The 19,879-nt window shown below is 46.2% G+C and overlaps 3 protein-coding genes across 3 annotated transcripts; 2 read left to right on the top strand and 1 right to left on the bottom strand.

Annotated features, from left to right (window-relative positions):
* The first annotated feature begins 4,095 nt into the window (after nucleotides 1-4,095).
* On the top strand, nucleotides 4,096-4,560 carry LOC138358643 (uncharacterized). The gene has a single exon (XM_069316710.1). It carries the CDS (start codon nucleotides 4,096-4,098, stop codon nucleotides 4,558-4,560), a length of 465 nt encoding a protein of 154 aa, XP_069172811.1.
* A 380-nt stretch (nucleotides 4,561-4,940) lies between these two features.
* LOC138358642 (kinetochore protein Nuf2-like) lies at nucleotides 4,941-7,018 on the top strand. The gene is made up of 2 exons (XM_069316709.1): nucleotides 4,941-5,021; nucleotides 6,374-7,018. Exons 1-2 carry the CDS (start codon nucleotides 4,941-4,943, stop codon nucleotides 7,016-7,018), a joined length of 726 nt encoding a protein of 241 aa, XP_069172810.1.
* A 361-nt stretch (nucleotides 7,019-7,379) lies between these two features.
* On the bottom strand, nucleotides 7,380-8,258 carry LOC138358641 (suprabasin-like). The gene has a single exon (XM_069316708.1). The coding sequence runs from the start codon at nucleotides 8,256-8,258 to the stop codon at nucleotides 7,380-7,382; it is 879 nt and encodes a 292-aa protein (XP_069172809.1).
* Nucleotides 8,259-19,879: the final 11,621 nt, after the last annotated feature.

The following is a 19,879-nucleotide window of genomic DNA, read 5'->3' as shown; positions in this document are numbered from 1 at the left end:
TCGGGCAAGCCCCTTGCCCGAAACGCATATTGGTGTCTTTAAACGCATATTGGTGTCTTTAGGTATTATATGTACTAGCTCTATCTATAAATCCAACAATATGTTTGTAAATCAACTATGTATGTGCTTTTCCTGAATAAAAATTTATTTATATGTTTATTTATTTATTTATGAATGAGGAGGAGGCAAACCAAGCAATCTTGGAGGATTTTGACCTCACCAGTGATGAGGTCAAAAGCAATCTGAGGGAGCTGAATGTGACAAAGGCTTTTGGGCCTGACGGAATCTTACCGTGGATTCTAAAAGAAGGTGCAGAAGCACTAAGCGTGCCACTCTTTATATAACAAGTCACTGGAAACGGGAGACCTACCAGAAAGCTGGAAGACAACTAATGAAGTTCCCATATAAAAAAGGGTGACAGGCAAGAGGCACTGAACTACAGGCCAGTTTCCCTAACTTGTATACCATGCAAGGTGATGGAAAAGATCTTGAGAATAGGGCTCATAGAGCATCTGGAGGGAAATAGCTTTATAACACACCACTAGCATGGGTTCAGAGATGGTAAATCGTGCCTCACAGGGTTAATAGAGTTCTATGACCAAGCAACAAAAATTAGGCAAGAAAGGGAAGGGTGGGCAGACTACCTTTTCTTGGACTGTCAGAAAGCTTTTGACACAGTACCCCATAAAAGGCTGTTACGAAAGTTGGAGCAACAGGCAGGAGTAAAAGGTAAAGTGCTCTAGTGGATAAGGGAGTATCTAAGCAATAGCAAACAGCAAGTAACTGTGAGGGGGAAAAGGCATCAGAGTGGCGAAATGTCACCAGCGGAGTCCCACAGGGCTCTGTACTTGGCCCCATCCTGTTTCTAATACATGTAAATGACCTTCCAGAGGGTATAGACACATTCCTCTAGGTCTTAACAATATAGCAAGGAGAAGCCCCTTGTGGGAAATCTACTGGTGATTAATTTATTTAAATTTTCGATTAGTTTAAAGCAGACTGTATTTATATTTATTTTTATTACTTATTTTTAATTTCAAAGTGGACTGTATGTATGAAGTATTATCACCAGTAAATTCCTTCACATAAACCTGGGGGTTCAAATATTCAGTTAATGAAACGGTTGATTCCCGACTCCAGCCTTAAATATTTAGATGTAAGCAAGCACCATATTGATTTTGTTATTATTTTTATTATTATACAGTCTTTAACGCAATCTGTTTGAGTTAAAAATATAACCCACCCCGCAGGACCTGGAGTCGTGCATCATCACCAACTACTCCCTTAACCTAACATTTATGGCCAAAATAGGTAATGGGTAATAGAGAAAAATAGTGAGCACTTCTCTGTGGTTGTCGTGGTCGAAGACGTCCTTTCTTAATTGTACTAGAGCTGCCTTCCCAGGCTAGTGAGTCCCATCTGCCTGATGCAACTGGTTTTAAGGCGCCAGAGGCCCGCCTTTGCCCCTTCTCCACTTCATAGTGTTAGTATGATTGGTATAAACCTGACATAACCTTTCCATCTAGGTGTGCCAGGGTTTATTAACTGAGGTCGGAAATTTCCAAAATTATTCCAGGAGAGAGAAACACAGATCGATGTCCACTGTTTAGGACTAACGTACACTGATGTTCCCGCTCGAAGTCATAGGTTGAGATTAGGTTACTAACACGTCTGCACATCTCTTCGTGCAGTACGAATATCCAGTATTAGAGTTGCAGGTATTGAATACTAGTAGGCGTTTCAGTGTCCTGCTAATTCGGGTATTAGTGAATTTATTCAGTTATAATATTATTTAAGGGGTTGTTTGCCCAACAAAGATATTCAGCCATATTTACTCAAAAGTATAATACTGCTTGAGTTTTATTCAGCACTGCTCCGCACAGTCCCCATCTGCTGCCCTTACCAGATGTGAGTTCCTTTCTGCAGGAGTGTTCCCTTCTGGGTTTGCAGGTCGATTTGGCCCTTAAGTGACGTCATTTCCTACCAACTCCAAAGGAGCAAGCTTTTCTAACATTTTGAGGGTAGTCCCCAGCAGCAATCCCCCTAACCCAGAGCCTAACAACACAACCCCTAACAAGCAGCAACCCCCAGCTAAGAAGGTGAGCATGCAACCCCCCCCCCCCCCCTCACCTCCATGAGGAGCCAGACCCCAAGCCGAGGCAGAGGGACCCCGAACAGTAGAGCCAGAATTCCTACACTAAGCCGCAATAAGACACCTGACAGGGGGAGATCCTCGTCGACCTCCCGCTGGAAAGAATCCAAGACTCCCTCCCACCCTCACAGGAGGCCCCAGACCCCCAGCTAGGGGCGCCCCCGGGCCAACACCCCAGCCAGGTCTGGCCCGGGTGGCAACAGATCCAGGTCGTCAGACCGTTCAAGCCCAGGGAGCCGGAGACGAGTCAAAGCCAACCAGCGACGCCCGTCAGGAGGCCGAGGCGGCAGGAACGGGTGGAAAGATTTTTTTTTTTTTTGAGATATATACAAGAGTTGTTACATTCTTGTACAGCCACTACTACGCGTAGCGTTTCGGGCAGGTCCCTGGAATACGATCCCCTGCCGCGAAGAATTGTTTTTTCATCCAAGTACACATTTTACTGTTGCGTTAAACAGAGGCTACAGTTAAGGAATTTCGCCCAGTAAATCCTCCCCGGCCAGGATACGAACCCATGACATAGCGCTCGCGGAACGCCAGGCGAGTGTCTTACCACTACACCACGGAGACTGTCGGGAGAGGTTGGTCTGGAGGAAGAGGGAGGAGAGGAGGAGGTCGCGCTTGGTAAGGCAGACAATAGTGACGGAGGTCAGGATCACGGCCCCTGAGCGGGAACTCCTGAGCAAAGGTTTCACCTTGGTGACAGGACCCCCTCGGCACAGAGAAGGATTCAGATCGTCCACCAGACTCTAGAGACCCTAGAGGCTCAGATCAATTCGGCCTGGAGTGGCCTCCGGTCAGGGAAACCAGCCCTGGAACCGCCCCCACACCAGAAGTGGTCACCCCCCTCCCTATTGACCCATAACCTAAACCACCACCAGCCTAGACCCCAGACCCCTTTCAGACTAAACGGCCTACGTGACCAGATGAACCTTTTGACTTCTTTCCTAGAGATACAGGTAGCAGAGCGCTGCCACTTCAACCTCCAACCGGAGCACCATGCAGCCCTGTGAAGACTTGAAGAAAGAAGGGACGTAGCCGTTAAGCAAGCGGAGAAGGGCAGGACAGTGATCCTCTGGGAAAAGACAAACTACAAAACAGAAATGAAAAGTCACCTAGCGTATGGGACCACGTATCAACCAGTAGAGAATGGGCAGATGGCCCTGAGGAATGCTCAGACCCGCAGTAAGTCCTAAGTTATGGAGTTTTTCAGAAATGAGAGCAGGAAGGGTTATCTTGAGGTTATCTTGAGATGATTTTGGGGCTTTTTTAGTGTCCCCGCGGCCCGGTCCTCGACCAGGCCTCCACCCCCAGGAAACAGCCCGTGACAGCTGACTAACACCCAGGTACCTATTTTACTGCTAGGTAACAGGGGCATAGGGTGAAAGAAACTCTGCCCATTGTTTCTCGCCGGCGCCTGGGATCGAACCCAGGACCACAGGATCACAAGTCCAGTGTGCTGTCCGCTCGGCCGACCGGCTCCCGACCGGCTTGAGGGTATTCTCATACCGGAAGCAAGAGATTTCTTCCTGGCTTTCAAGTCAGAGCTTCCGAACCTCTACCTCCTCCCGAAAATCCACAAAGGAGTAGACCCAATCACGGGTACCTGGCCGGGACGCCCGGTGCTGAACGGATGTAAAGCTCCAACGAGACCTGTGGATAGGATCTGCACTGCTCTACTGAATCCCCTCCTACGCCTCCTGGAGGAGAGGTTAGTGGACACAACAGACTTCCTGGTCAAGTTAGAGGAAGTTAACCACACATGGGGCCAACTCCCCCAGGAAACCACCCTTTTCTCCTTGGATATAGTGTCCCTATACCCGAGCCTCCCCCAGCGGGAAGGAGCAACGGTTGTAGCAGATTTTTTCGAAGCAAACGCACACAGGATAAAGCAAGACCTACGTGACGCAGGAGTCCGGACCCCACCCTCAAGAGCACTCATGATGGAGGCAATCCTACACATCATGCGGGATACCATCCTCACCTTTGACAACAACACCTCAAGGCAAATCAAAGGCACGGCGATAGGAGTGTCAAGCAGTGTAGCGATTGCCGAGATTTTCGTACACGTTTTCTTTGAATCACAAAGGACCAGGTACCAAGGCAGACCGCCAATATACTACCGCTACATAGACGACATATTTGGGATCATGATAGGTCCACCGGAGAACCTAAGCGCCTTCCACACATGGGCTAACTCCATCCATCCAAACCTGAGGTTCACAATGGAACACAACGCAAGGGACCTGAGTTTCCTGGACACAACAATCTCCATAAACACAGCGACCAGACGACTAGAGACGAAGGCCTACTACAAATCAACTAACTTACATACCTACCTGCAGTACGACTCTAGTCACCTGCTCCCACTGAAGAACTCATTCCCAACTCCCTGTGCCTTAGACTGAAACGCATCAATAGCTGCGATCAGACCCTGAAATCACAGGTAGAGGGCCTCTGGGACATGTTCCGGAACCGGGATTACCCTGAGGAAGTTCTTCACGGAGCGGCACAAGGCATCCGATCAAAGTCAAGGGAGGAACTCCTCCAACCGGTGCAACGCAAGAAACTGGGTAGGGATATACTCGTAGCCACGTATTTCGATGGCCTCGAAGGCCCACTGAAAACGGCAATGAAACACCTTTGGGCTTGGCTGCAACGAACGTTTGGGGAACACCTGTCCTGGCACAGATTTACCCAGGACCCACCCATGTTGGCCTGGAGGAGGAACAAATCCTTGAGGGACCGCCTAGTGTCCACAGTATTCCGCTAGCAGGTAATACACATAATGGGGAAGACTACTAATGGCCATAAATCTGTACAAAACCCATTAGCCGCCCCAGACCCGCGCACCAATAACGGGAATAAGGTAGCACACGCAATCAACTGGATCCCTGGCAGTTAAAGGTTCGTTAAAAACCTATTAGCTGACCAAGACCCACCAGCAACATGGGGACAACTTCCCGGGACCCTGGGAATAAGGCCAGGCGGCGCCCCGGGAATCTCAAGCATAAAGGTGGTCTCAACCAGAAGGCATTAAATGGACACAGGACACCAGGTTGAGTTAGATGCCCGACAAGTACACCAAAAAGGACAGTACACGATGAAGGGAAACTACCTCCCTAGAAAGTCTAGACAAAAAGACCATGGAGTCGACATAACAACAAGTTTAACTCTGGAGACGCAAATAAATAGAATATTGATAGTAGCATACTCTACATTAGCGAAAGATATATAACATTAGGATCGTAAATAAGGAGGCATTTAGATCTCCGTACACCACCTACGTGAGACCAGTTTTGGAGCATGCCACACCATCATTGTGCCCTCATCTAATGAAATACATAAGGTAACTCGAAAATATTCTGGATTTTGCATCAAGGCTCGTCCCAGAACTACGAGGGATGGGGTATGAAGAAAGACTGAAGGAACTGAACCTGACTAGGCTAGAAAAAAGAGAAGTGAGGTAAGGACATGAATGAGACGTATTCTTGCAGGCAGGAATAGAGGAAATATTCACAATGAATTCCCAGTGTACAAGATGATATGGATGGAAGCTTGAGACTCAGATGATTCATAAGATGTTGGAAACACTTCTTTTAGCATAAATGTAGTGGGGAAATAGAATGAATTAAACGATCAGGTTATGGAATCAAACTCGAATCATAATTTTAAAAGTAGATATGATAGGGAAATAAGTCAGGAGTCATTACATTAGACAACCGGCGGATGGAAAATAGGGGTCCAAGAGCTAATACTAGATCCTGCAAGCAAAAAAAGGTGCGTATAATCGCACGACGACGACGACGGGGCTCGGAGAGCTGCTGGGTCGTTCCATCATTACGAAGATGACAGTGTTGGAGAGAGCTGTGGACGTGCGGTTCCTGATACCATAAAAATACCCAGACCAGTAGCAGAAGGTAGAAAGTGACGATTATTGAAAACTATACGAATCTGGGAAATTTTTTTAGCAAGTGTAACCAAACGAAGCCGGTGAGAATCAAAACAAACAAAATTGGTGGATGTGAGGAGATTGTCAGTGTCTGCAAGAGAAGAAAGTTTGAAGGATTTAATTGAGAAACGCATTGGGAAAGGTTTCCTTGCCAGGTTACAGAAAGTTGAGGATTTGCTAGAGAGCTTTAAAGATTATTTTTTTTAGTTAGAAAATAAAATGAAAATATTAAAAATAAGATTAATATTTTAAAAGGAAGTGTGTTGCAGCAGGAGAAGGAAATTATCAGGTTGACTGGTGAGGTAAAGAGACAGGTGGGAAAAATTATCAGCTTGATTGATGAGATAAAGAGACAGGTGGTACAAATTATCAGGTTGACTGATGAGGTAAAGAGTCAGGTTGGACAAATTATCAGGTTGACTGATGAGGTAAAGAGACAGGTGGGACAAATTATCAGGTTGACTGATGAGGTAAAGAGACAGGTGGGACAAATTATCAGGTTGACTGATGAGGTAAAGAGACAGGTGGGACAAATTATCAGCTTGACTGATGAGGTAAAGAGACAGGTGGGACAAATTATCAGGTTGACTGATGAGGTAAAGAGACAGGTGGGACAAATTATCAGCTTGACTGATGAGGTAAAGAGACAGGTGAGACATATTATCAGCTTAAGTGATGAGGAAAAGAGACAGGTGGGACAAATTATCAGCTTGACTGATGAGGTAAAGAGACAGGTGAGATATATTATCAGCTTAAGTGATGAGGAAAAGAGACAGGTGGGACAAATTATCAGCTTGACTGATGAGGTAAAGAGACAGGTGAGGCATATTATCAGCTTAAGTGATGGGGTAAAGAGACAGGTGGAACAAATCAAGAAACAAGTGAATAAATGTAAGACGTGTAAAAGTAAGTAATGGAAAATGAAGGAGGATGAGTTTGAAGAATTTAACAGGAAGACAGACACATATGGAGGACACAGAACAACCCAAGGTGCTTATCTTTCCACCACAGTTCCAGCATATTGTTATATTCACTTTTCTAGCAGTCGCTTCATGCAATGACGAAATGAAACACATCGATTTTCTTCCTTCCTGCCCTCACTCAGCTGCATATTCCAGCATAATGTGCTAGCTAGAGTTGGGCTAGTGTAGTATTATCTGTGTTCAAAATATGCCCCTTGCTTAATACTGGAGACATCAGTGTCTACACAACATTTTCGGAAAATCCTTTGGGATCGTTTTTTGTAACATCCACATCGGTCTCAGAATACAGGATTTATTTAATGTAGAAGCTATGTGATGTTTGAAGGATACACGTCCTTTGAACAGCACGAGTGACATCATGCACAACCCTCTGCACAGCACGAGTGACATCATGCACAACCCTCTGCACAGCACGAGTGACATCATGCACAACCCTCTGCACAGCACGAGTGACATCATGCACAACCCTCTGCACAGCACGAGTGACATCATGCACAACCCTCTGCACAGCACGAGTGACATCATGCACAACCCTCTGCACAGCACGAGTGACATCATGCACAACCCTCTGCACAGCACGAGTGACATCATGCACAACCCTCTGCACAGCACGAGTGACATCATGCACAACCCTCTGCACAGCACGAGTGACATCATGCACAACCCTCTGCACAGCACGAGTGCCATCATGCACAACCCTCTGCACAGCACGAGTGACATCATGCACAACCCTCTGCACAGCACGAGTGACATCCTGCACAGCACGAGTGACATCATGCACAACCCTCTGCACAGCACGAATGACATCATGCACAACCCTCTGCACAGCACGAGAGACATCATGCACAACCCTCTGCACAGCACGAGTGACATCATGCACAACCCTCTGCACAGCATGAGTGACATCATGCACAACCCTCTGCACAGCACGAGTGACATCATGCACAACCCTCTGCACAGCACGAGTGACATCATGCACAACCCTCTGCACAGCACGAGAGACATCATGCACAACCCTCTGCACAGCACGAGTGACATCATGCACAACCCTCTGCACAGCACGCGTGACATCATGCACAACCCTCTGCACAGCACGAGTGACATCATGCACAACCCTCTGCACAGCACGAGTGACATCATGCACAAACCCTCTGCGCCGCGCGAGTGACATCATGCTGAACACTCTGCACAGTACGAGTGACATCAAGCAGAACACTACACAGCACGAGTGACATCAAGCAGAACACTCTGCACAGCACGAGTGACATCAAGCAGAACACTCTGCACAGCACGAGTGACATCAAGCAGGACACTCTGCACAGCACGAGTGACATCAAGCAGAACACTCTGCACAGTATGCGTGACATCACGCTCAACATTCTGCACAGCACGAATGACCTCAAGCACAACACTGCTCAGCACGAGTGACATCCAGTAGAACACTCTGTACAGCACGAGTGACATCAAGCTCAACACTGCACAGCACGCGTGACATCAAGCTCAACATTCTGCACAGCACGAATGACCTTAAGCTCAACACTTTTCACAGCACGAGCGACATCAAGCAGAACACTTTGTACAGTACGAGTGACATCAAACTCAACATTCTGCACAGCACGAATGACCTCAAGTTCAACACTCTGCACAGCATGAGTGACATCAAGCTCAACACTTGACATCAAGCTTAATTCAGCAGATGCTGAAGACATCGTGCGAGAATTCCCATAGATTCTGTAACGAGAACCTGCCTTATGTTTTGTTTGCTGCTCGAGAGGGGGTTACAAAGTTCACTGGGTTGTTCTCCTTTTGAGTTAGTCTTTGGCCATAAGGTTCGTCGACCCTTGCAACATGTTACAGGAGAATCTGTTAGGGAATGTAACGTTGACAGAAGGTTCGGCTTTCTTTGCGCAACACCACCAGAGACTCTAGGACTGCAAGGCGGCTGCACTAAAGTATCTTGGGAAGGCCCAAGCAAATATGAAAGAACGACACGATGCTAAGGCTAAGTTGCGGGTATTTCAGCCTGGTGACCCAGTCCTGGTATTAAAGCCTCGACTAGGGAACAATATGTCTCACAAGTACGAAGGCCCCTATATTGTGACAGAAAATTTTAAGGCTGGGGACCTCACGTACAACGTGAGGCACTCTGACAAGCGTAACCAGGTGATGCTTGTACACTTGAACCGGCTGAAGAAGTTCCAGGGCTCCTGGCCCGTTGCACTAACCAATGTTTCCTATTTCCAGTGAGGGAGGGGATGATTGTTCTTGGGACCCAACTAATCTCATTCTCAATAATTTTAGTTCTGTAAATGCTGTGGAGGAGGGACTGTCCCATTTGCAGATGGCCCAACGTGAAGAGGTGCAGTCCTTGCTTGACGAATTCTCCAGTCTGTACGGGGAGGTCCCGACCCAGACTGATGCGATCTACCATGATGTCAAGTTGACGAACTACACCCCCATTCGCCTTCAAGCCTATTGGATGAGTCTGGAAAAGAAGGCCATTGTACGGAAAGAGGTCGACTTCCTGCTTCAGCACGGCCTCATCCGGCCGAGCCAGGGCTCTTGGTGCTACCCCTGCCTTTTGGTCCCCAAACCAGACGGCTCCTGGCGGTTATGCACCGACTATTGGCAGCTCAAGAAGGTGACCATTGTGGATGCCTATCCGCTGCCCCTCCTAGAAGACTGCATCGACGAGATCGGAAACGCCACATACGTCTCGAAATTCGATCTCTAGAGAGGTTACTATCAGATCCCGCTCACCGAACATGCCAAGCAACTAACTGCGGTCGTGACACCCGATGGTGTCTTCGAGTATCAAGTGTTACCGTTCGGCTTGTGTAATGCCCCTGCCACGTTCCAGAGGCTAATGAACTCTCTGCTCGCTAATGTGCCAAGTTCTCGGGCGTATTTAGATGACATTGTGTTTTTTGATAGTAATTGGACTGAGCACATAGCTAGGTTATGCCAGTTGTTCACTGTTCTGAAAAGTGCAAATTTATCTCAAAATGAAAAAAAGTGTTATTTTGGCCAAGGCACAGTGACGTACCTCGGTTACAAAGTGGGCCAAGGAAAAGTGTTACCTCGGCAAGATAAAATCAGTGCAATTCTGGAGTATTCAGTGCTCCGATCTAAAAGGGACGTTCAAAGGTTTATCGATATGTGTGCGTACTACCGACGCTTTTGTCAGAACTTTTCCAGTGTCGCCACTCCTCTCATGGACTTGTTGTAGAAGGCTGTTAAATTTAAGTGGTCAACAGATTGTGCAGAGGCGTTTAAAAATTTGAAATTGATCTTAGCTTCCGCCCTGTGCTTGCTAGTCCAAGGTTCGACCGACCGTTTAAAATTCATGTTGACGCGTCTGACTCAGGTGCTGGTGCAGTGTTGTTGCAAACTGGGGATGATCATGTGGGCCACCCAGTGTACTATTATTCTGTGAAATTTGACAAGGCACAACGCAATTATTCAGTGGTAGAAAAAGAAGTGTTGGCGCTAGTGTTAACATGTAAAAAGTTTCAAATATATTTAAAAGGTAATATAGTGGAAGTGTACATGGACCATTACCCACTGGTGTTTATACACCAGATGAAGACGGAAAGTAAACGCATCCTCAGGTGGGCATTGTACCTACAGGACTTTAATCTTTCCATTACCCACCTACCGGGCCAGCTTAACGTGATAGCCGATGCGCTGTCCCGGTTACCGGAGAAATATTCATCTGAGCCACAAGGAGCCATATACCAACTGTCATGCTTTAGTTATTTTTTTAGGTTCTCCTGTGACATTAAATATTCCGTGTCAAATTTATTTACTTTCCCGTTTTATTTTTTTGTATGTGCTTTTTCTTTGAGAGAGCACACACCTTTTTGTGAGTGCTTTTTCTTTCAGAAAATTAATTTTTTGTGTGCTTTTTCTTTCAGAGAATTCCTTTGTGCTTTTTCTTGCAGATAAATTTTTGTTTTTGGTTGATTTTCTTTTATTGCATAGATTTTCCTTTTTATTCTCTGTATACTCTTACAAAAAATATGACTACTATTCTAGTAGCTACATTTTTTTTCTCTGAAGGGGTGAGGAGTGTTACGACCCTGGGTTCCTTAGTTGGAAACCAGAGGTCAAATTGAGCTCTAAATAATTACTTTACATTAAATGATATTACTGCTGATGCGTTTTTGTTCCTATCTTCTTTGCCAGATGTAAGATGAATCTTGTTTCTCACAGAGCATTAAGACTCTGGGCTTGTTGATTATTAAATATTGAACTAGTTATCAGCTATGTTTAGAAATGATTTAAGTAAATAGTAAAGTATGTCTGAGTAAACTTGGAATGATGGCTGCTGTATGATTAGCTGAGTATCCAGCCGGCAGCGATCAGAGTGAGGGAGTGGAGAGGCTGCTTCCTCCTTCTCTGGAGTACTGTGCTTGGGTAAATACGTTTTCTGTGTGGCTCTGTCTCCTCCTCTTCCTTTACCCCATGCTGGGGTTGTTTCTCAAATAAGTTATTTAGTATTAAGGTATCGTGCTACAAGCTAGGTGTGTGAGTTTGATTTATAAGTATTGTGTAGTATAAGCCAGTGTTTTGGGCATCCCTAAGTGTTTGTGTTGTGACTAGGGTACCACGTGGAGCTTAGTTACCCCAGGCTGCTTCAAGCCTTTCATGTGCCTCTCTTCAAGTAGACTTTACCCTAGTGTTGTCCAAGTGTAAGCCTTGTATCCTGCCTAAGTGGACCAAAGTAGTTAACGTAAGATAGTGTGGTAAAGTGTTGTTATTATTGTAATGTATATGGGGGGTTGTTAGAGGGTTTAATAAATAAGTTAGTTTTTAGGTGTATCCATTAATCCTGTTAAAGTGGTGTAGATGATTGTATACTAGACAGATAGGCCCGGCCTATCTATTCCACTATTTTTGATACATCTTGATTCTAGCTATTGGTCCTTCTCATTAATACTCCATACTTCCCATAACAAGTAACTAATTCATAACAACAACACTGCACAGCATGAGTGACATCAAGCAGAACACTGTGCACAGCACGAGTGACATCAAGCAGAACACTGCACAGCATGAGTGACATCAAGCTCAACATTCTGCACAGCACGAGTGACATCAAGCACAACACTCTGCACAGGCATATAACATTGTACCCTTGAGGTTACCTTGAGGTGCTTCCGGGGCTTAGCGTCCCCACGGCCCGATCGTCGACCAGGCCTCCTGGTTGCCGGACTGATCAACCAGGCTGTTGGACGCAGCTGCTCGCAGCCTGACGTATGAGTCACAGCCTGGTTGATCAGGTTATATATATATATATACCCTGCATTTAGGTCTGCGAACCTCTGCCTTAATTTTCAGAATTTTCCGTTTTGTCAGTTGTGTCCTCAATTGGAGACTGTCGACACCAGAGACGAGTAACAAATGTGCTCCGTGGAGCTGGTCCCGACCCCTGGCGAGCGTTGGGGGCGAGAGCAGCTCCCTTAATCCTATAATGAACATGTATTGTGCATCCTTTACTATTCGTTGCGTGAGGGAAAGGCTGTGGCTCCAAGCGCTGCAGACACTTCCACTCCGCGAGGCCCACCACTCCTGGATTGTACCTGGATGGGGTTCTGGGAGTTCTTCTACTCCCGAAGCCCGGCCTGGGGCCAGGCTTGACTTGTGAGAGCTTGACCCATCAAGCTGTTCCTTGGAGCGGCCCGCAGGTCAACATATCCACCACAGCCAGGTTTGACCGGCACTTTTAGACGAAAACTATCACGTTTTCTCTTGATGATGTCCACGTTTGTTTCGACAATATATCTTATACTCTCTGGGAGTATGTTGAACAACTGTGGATCTCTTATGTTCATTCAATAGTCTCTGACTGTGCCTATGGCACCTCTGCCCTACACTGATTCTACTGTGCATTTTCTTCCATATCGTTCAATCCAGTATGTTGTTATTTTACTGTGTAGATTTGGGACCAGACCCTCCAGTATTTTCCATGTGTATTTCATGCTCGTATTTTCATTCTGGTAATTCATGCAAGGTAATTTTTCATGCTGATTTTTGTGTCATCTGCTAAGGATGATACGAAGCTATGACTTGTATTTTTGTCAACATCTGATATAATAATAAGGAAAAGCAGTGGTGCAAGGACTGTACCCTGTGGACCGGAGATTTTAACTCTGGGTTAACAATCGCTTGGATTCCATTTTATTTGGTTGACTGTTACTCGTTGTGTTCTGATCGACAGAAAACTGAATATACACCATTCAATTTTTCCTGTTATTACAATTGACTTCATTTTGTGTGCTATTACTCCATATTCACATTTATCAAATGCCTTTGTGAAGTCCGTATACACCACATCTGTATTTTGTTTTCTTCTAATGCCTCAGTGATTTTGTCGTAGTGGTTAAGTAGTTGCGAGAGGCTTGATCTTTCCGCTCTAAATCCATGTTAGCCTGGGTTGTGGAGGTCATTGGTCTCCATGAAACTTGTTAACTGACTCCTGATCACTCCCTCAAATACTTTTATTATGTGGGATGTTAGTGCATCTGGTCTATAATTCTTAACTAATTCTTTGCTCCCTCTCTTGTGTAGAGGAGCTATGTTTGCTGATTTAAGCGCATCTGGAAGCACCCCCATGTCCATGCTCTTCCTCCACATAATACTTAGTGCCTGTGCTACTGGCACTTTGTATTTCTTTGTATTTTGTATTAATGCTCAACCACTGTGTCCCGACATTGAGTCCCTCACATAACAACAAGCAAAGTGAACCTGGTCGGCAATGCCTTAATAGGGTTTAATAGAAGAAATGTTGAGCTTGTGTGTGAGGGTGGCAACACTCTTAAATAGGCTTAACTAGTCTCAGAGCCAGCATTTTTAGACAGTAGGTAGGAACAGTAGAGTGAGCACAACATAAGACTTCCAAGAACCTATCCTTATTTGGAACACACACAATAGTTGTTCAATTGACTGAAATCTGTAGCCCCCTATCTGCTATACCGCTGTGTGTGTGTGTGTGTGTGTGTGTGTGTGTGTGTGTGTACTCACCTATATGTACTCACCTATATGTGCTTGCAGGATCGAGCATTGACTCTTGGATCCCGCCTTTCTAGCTATCGGTTGTTTACAGCAATGACTCCTGTCCCATTTCCCTATCATACCTAGTTTTAAAAGTATGAATAGTATTTGCTTCCACAACCTGTTCCCCAAGTGCATTCCATTTTTCTACTACTCTCACGCTAAAAGAAAACTTCCTAACATCTCTGTGACTCATCTGAGTTTCCAGTTTCCACCCATGTCCCCTCGTTCTGTTATTATTACGTGTGAACATTTCATCTATTTCCACTTTGTCAATTCCCCTGAGTATTTTATATGTCCCTATCATATCTCCTCTCTCCCTTCTTTTCTCTAGTGTCGTAAGGTTCAGTTCCTTCAGCCGCTCTTCATATCCCATCCCTCGTAGCTCTGGGACAAGCCTCGTCGCAAACCTCTGAACCTTCTCCAGTTTCTTTATGTGTTTCTTCAGGTGGGGGCTCCATGATGGCGCGGCATACTCTAAGACGGGTCTCACGTAGGCAGTGTAAAGCGCCCTAAAAGCTTCCTCATTTAGGTTTCTGAATGAAGTTCTAATTTTCGCCAGTGTAGAGTACGCTGCTGTCGTTATCCTATTTATATGTGCCTCAGGAGTTAGATTAGGTGTCACATCCACTCCCAGGTCTCTTTCTCGAATCGTTACAGGTAGGCTGTTCCCCTTCATTGTGTACTGTCCCTTTGGTCTCCTGTCACCTGATCCCATTTCCATAACTTTACATTTACTGGTGTTAAACTCCAGTAGCCATTTCCCTGACCATCTCTGCAGCCTGTTTAAGTCCTCTTGGAGGATCCTACAATCCTCGTCTGTCACAACTCTTCTCATTAATTTTGCGTCATCTGCAAACATTGACATGTATGATTCCACTCCTGTAAACATATCATTTACGTAAATTAGAAAGAGGATTGGTCCCAGCACCGATCCTTGAGGTACTCCACTTGTTACTGTTCGCCAGTCCGACTTTTCGCCCCTTACCATTACCCTCTGGCTCCTTCCTGTTAGGTAGTTCTTCACCCATACTAGGGCCTTTCCGCTTACTCCTGCCTGCCTCTCAAGTTTGTATAGCAGTCTCATGTGCGGTACCGTATCAAAGGCCTTTTGGCAGTCAAGAAATATGCAGTCTGCCCAGCCTTCTCTGTCCTGCCTTATCCTTGTTACTTTATCATAGAATTCTAAAAGGTTTGTTAGGCATGATTTCCCTGTCCAGAACCCATGTTGGTGCTTGTTTACAAACCCAATGCTCTCCAGGTGCTCAACAAGTCTTAGCCTAATTATTCTTTCAAGTATTTTGCAGGGGATGCTTGTCAGTGATACGGGTCTGTAGTTAAGTGCCTCCTCCCTATCACCCTTTTTGAAAATCGGTACGACATTTGCCTCCTTCCAGCAACTGGGCAATTCTCCCGACATAAGTGACTCATTAAAGATCATTGCCAGAGGCACGCTGAGAGCCTGCGCTGCCTCTTTGAGTATCCACGGTGATACTTTGTCTGGTCCAACAGCTTTATTTGCATCCAGTGTTGTCAACTGTTTCATTACATCCTCTGCTGTCACCTCTATATCCGATAGTCTTTCATCTTGGGTAATCTCTTCTAACAATGGGAGCTGCTCAGGCTCGGTTGTGAACACTCCATGGAATTTTGCATTCAGTACCTCGCAGATTTCCTTGTCGCTTTCTGTATATGCCCCTTCTGTTTTCCTCAGTCTTGTCACTTGGTCATTTACCGACATCTTCCTTCTTATATGGCTATGTAGTAATTTTGGTTGCTTTTTCGCTTTGACTGCAATATCGTTCTCATAATTTCTTTCCGACACTCGTCTTATGTTAATGTAATCATTCCTAGCTCTGTTACATCTAATCCTGTTGTCCTCTGTCCTTTGTCTTCTGTACTTCCTCCACTCCCTCCTGCTTCTCACCTTTGCTTCCTGACACTGTCTATTAAACCATGGGTTATTATATTCCCTCCTGCTTTTTTCCTTTATTGTTGGAATAAATCTATCTTCAGCCTCCTTGCATTTCAATATGACTTGGTTCATCATACCTTGCACTGTTTTTCCTCTAAGTTCTTCCTCCCACTGCACTTCTCCCAGGTAGTCCCTTATCCTTCTGTAGTCCCCTTTTCTGTAATCAAGTCTCCTTTCCCGGACCTCTTGTCCTTTGGTCACAATTTTAAGCTCCATCATGTAGTCAAAGACTAGGACACAATGGTCACTAGCTCCTAGTGGTATTTCATGTTCCAACTGCTCGATGTCTTCTACATTCTGAGTGATAATGAGATCTAATAGGCTGGGCGTATCCCCTCCTCTTTCCCTAGTATCTTCTTTCACATGCTGTGTTAGGAAATTCCTGTCAATAACGTCTACCAGCTTCGCTCCCCAGGTCTCCTCCCCGCCATGGGGATTCCTCGTTTCCCAATTTATCTCTCCGTGATTTAGGTCCTCCATGACCAGCAGCTTCGCTCTCATTCTATGCGCTAAAGTTGCTGCCCTCTGCAGTTCATCCATACATGTCTTGTTGCTGTCCTCGTACTCCTGCCTGGGCCTTCTACTGTTTGGTGGGGGATTGTAGAGTATCAAGATTACAATCTTCTTCCCATCCACTGTCAGAGTTCCATGTATGAAGCTTGTGCTTTCATTGGTACCCGGATTTTCCAGCTCATCAAACTTCCATTTCCGCTTTATTAGTAGTGCCACTCCTCCTCCCTGTCTCTGTGTCCTTTCTTTTCTTATCACCTGGTACCCCTCTGGAAAGATTGCATCCGAGATCATGCCATTTATTTTAGTTTCCACTATTGCCACTATGTCTGGGTCTGCCTCACTAACTCTTTCTTTTATCTCTTCTGCTTTATTGGCTACCCCATCAGCATTGGTGTACCAAACCTTGAGACTCTTCTTGGAAACTCGGGTGTCAGAGTTCCCCCTTTCACCAGGGGTCTGGGGGGTGTCTGGGGGGCAAGTGGGGGCTGTGGGGGTGAGTGGGGGGGTGCTAGGGGGGTGCCTGGGAGTGCCTGGTAGGCGAATGGGGTCTGGGCATCTAGGGGGGTAGGAAGGGCATAATGGGTCTGAAAGTTAGGGGTCTGAATAGCATAGGGGGGTTGAGAAATAGAGTGAGACTGAGAGTCAGATAGAGGTTGAGAGGTTGGGGGGAAGAGGGATACTGAGGGCGGAGAGCTGAGATGAGAATGGAGCATGGGTGCTGGGAGTGGAAGAGAGGGTATATTAGTTAGGGGGGAATCGGGGGTAGGTGGGGGTTTTGGGGTAGAAGAGGGGAAGAGGGAGATGGGGGAAGGTGTTAGGGGGTCACAAGGTGAGGGGGTTAAATGTGGGCTGGAGGTGCATAGGAGGGGTGAGGGTTGTGTGTGTGTGTGTGTGTGTGTGTGTGTGTGTGTGTGTGTGTGTGTGTGTGTGTGTACTAACCTATTTGTGCTTGCGGGGGTTGAGCTTTGGCTCTTTGGTCCCGCCTCTCAACTGTCAATCAACTGGTGTACAGATTCCTGAGCCTACTGGGCTCTATCATATCTACATTTAATACTGTGTATGGAGTCAGCCTTCACCACATCACTGCCTTATGCATTCTATCCGTTAACTACTCTGACACTGAAAAAGTTCCTTCTAACGTCCCTGTGGCTCATGTGCGTACTCAGTTTCCACCTGTGTCCCCTTGTTCATACCACCAGTGTTGAATAGTTTATCCTTGTTTACCCAGTCGATTCCCCTGAGGATTTTGTAGGTTGAGATCATGTCTCCCCTTACTCTTCTGTCTTCCAGTGTCATAAGGTGCATTTCCCGCAGCCTTTCCTCATGCGGGGAATACCTCATGCTTCTTAGTTCTGGGACTAGTCTAGTGGAATACCTTTGAACTTTTTCCAGCTTCGTCTTGTGCTTGACAAGGTACGGGCTCCGTGCTGGGGCCGCATACTCCAGGATTGGTCTTACATATGTGATGTACAAGATTCTGAATGATTCCTTACAGAGGTTTCTGAACGATGTTCTGATGTTAGCCAGCCTCGCATATGCCGCAGACGTTATTCTTTTTATGTGGGCATCAGGAGACAGGTTTGGTGTGATATCAACTCCTAGATCTTTCTCTCTGTCCGTTTCATTGACTATTTCATCTCCTATTCTGTATCCTGTGTCTGGCCTCCTGTTTCCACTGCCTAGTTTCATTACTTTGCATTTACTCGGATTGAACTTCAACAGCCATTTGTTGGACCATTCACTCAGTCTGTCTAGGTCATCTTGTAGCCTCCTACTATCATCCTCTGTTTCAATCCTCCTCATAATATTTGCATCGTCGGCAAACATTGAGAGGAACGAATCTATACCCTCTGGGATATCATTTACATATACCAGAAACAGTATAGGTCCAAAGACTGACCCCTGCGGGACTCCACTTGTGACGTCTCGCCAATCTGAGACCCCACCCCTCACACAGACTCGTTGTCTCTTGTTGCTTAGGTACTCCTCTATCCACCGGAGTACCTTCCCTTTCACTCCAGCCTGCATCTCCAACTTTCGTACTAGTCTCTTGTGTGGCACTGTATCAAAGGCTTTCTGACATTCCAAAAATATGCAGTCTGCCCACCTTTCTCTTTCTTGCCTGGTCGTAGAATTCAAGTAACCCTTTGAGGGAGGACCTGCCATCCCTGAACCCATGTTAATGCTGTGTTACAAAGTTTGTTCGCTCCAGATGCTCCACTAGCTATCTTTGCACAATCTTCTCCATCAGCTTTCATGGTATGTAGGTTAGGGACACTGGCCTGTAGTTCAGTGCTTCCTGTCTATCCCCTTTCTTGTATATCGGCACTACGTTAGCTGCTTTCCAAATATCTGGCAGTTCCCCTGTTGCCAGTGATTTGTTATACACTATGGAGAGTGGTAGGCACAGTTCTTCTGCTCCTTCCTTTAGTATCCAAGGGGAGATTCCATCTGGGCTTATAGCCTTTGTCACATCCAACTCTAGTAAACACTTCCTTACTTCCCCGCTGGTAATCTCAAACTCTTCCAGTGGTTCCTGGTTAGCTATTCCCTCTCTTATCTCTGGGATTTCTCCTTGCTCTAAGGTGAAGACCTCCTGGAGTTTCTTATTCAGTTCCTCACACACTTCCTTGTCGTTTGTAGTGAATCCCTCTGCCCCTATCCTTAATTTCATAACCTGTTCCTTTACTGTTGTTTTTCTCCTGATGTGGCTATGCCACAATTTAGGATGAGTCTTTGCCTTGCTTGCGATGTCATTTTCGTATTGTCTTTTTGCCTCTCTTCTCAACCTGACATATTCATTCCTGGCATTCTGGTATCTTTCTCTGCTCTCCAGTGTACTGTTATTCCTATAGTTTCTCCATGCCCTTTTACTTTGCATCTTAGCTAGCCTACATCTCTGATTAAACCGTGGGTGGGTGAGAGGGGGAAAGTGAGAGGGGGAGGGTTGGTGGGGAAAGAGTGAGAAGGGGAGGTTGGGGGAGTGAGAGGGGGAGGGTTGGGAGAACATGGGGGGGGAGGAGAGACTTTGGGGGATGCGAGGGGGGGGGGGAAAGGGGGGCGCGCTTGGGGGGCGTGGTGGGAAAACGGGAGGGTGAGGAAGAGGAGAGGGGTAGGGGAGTGGTGGAGAGGGGAAGACTTAGGTGGGGTGAGGGAGAGTGTTTGGCGGGGAAGAACGGAGGGCTTGGGGGTGGGAAGGACGGGAGGGCATGTGGGAGAAGGGAAAGCTTGGGGGATGGGGGAGAAGG

This window comes from Procambarus clarkii, chromosome 85, assembly GCF_040958095.1.
Source record: "Procambarus clarkii isolate CNS0578487 chromosome 85, FALCON_Pclarkii_2.0, whole genome shotgun sequence".
NCBI lineage: Eukaryota > Metazoa > Arthropoda > Malacostraca > Decapoda > Cambaridae > Procambarus > Procambarus clarkii.
Note: the sequence above shows the minus strand (reverse complement) of the source record. Positions and strands in the feature narration are given on the sequence as shown.

What these genes read in the sequence shown, in the direction of transcription:
- LOC138358643 (XM_069316710.1), top strand. Translation starts at nt 4,096, where the DNA reads ATGGAGGCAATCCTACACATCATGCGGGATACCATCCTCACCTTTGAC.
- LOC138358642 (XM_069316709.1), top strand. Translation starts at nt 4,941, where the DNA reads ATGGGGAAGACTACTAATGGCCATAAATCTGTACAAAACCCATTAGCC. An exon ending in GCACCAATAACGGGAATAAG is followed by an intron (nt 5,022 to 6,373) that starts GTAGCACACGCA and finishes AGTGTGTTGCAG; the next exon opens with CAGGAGAAGGAAATTATCAG.
- LOC138358641 (XM_069316708.1), bottom strand. Translation starts at nt 8,258, where the DNA reads ATGTCACTCGCGCGGCGCAGAGGGTTTGTGCATGATGTCACTCGTGCT.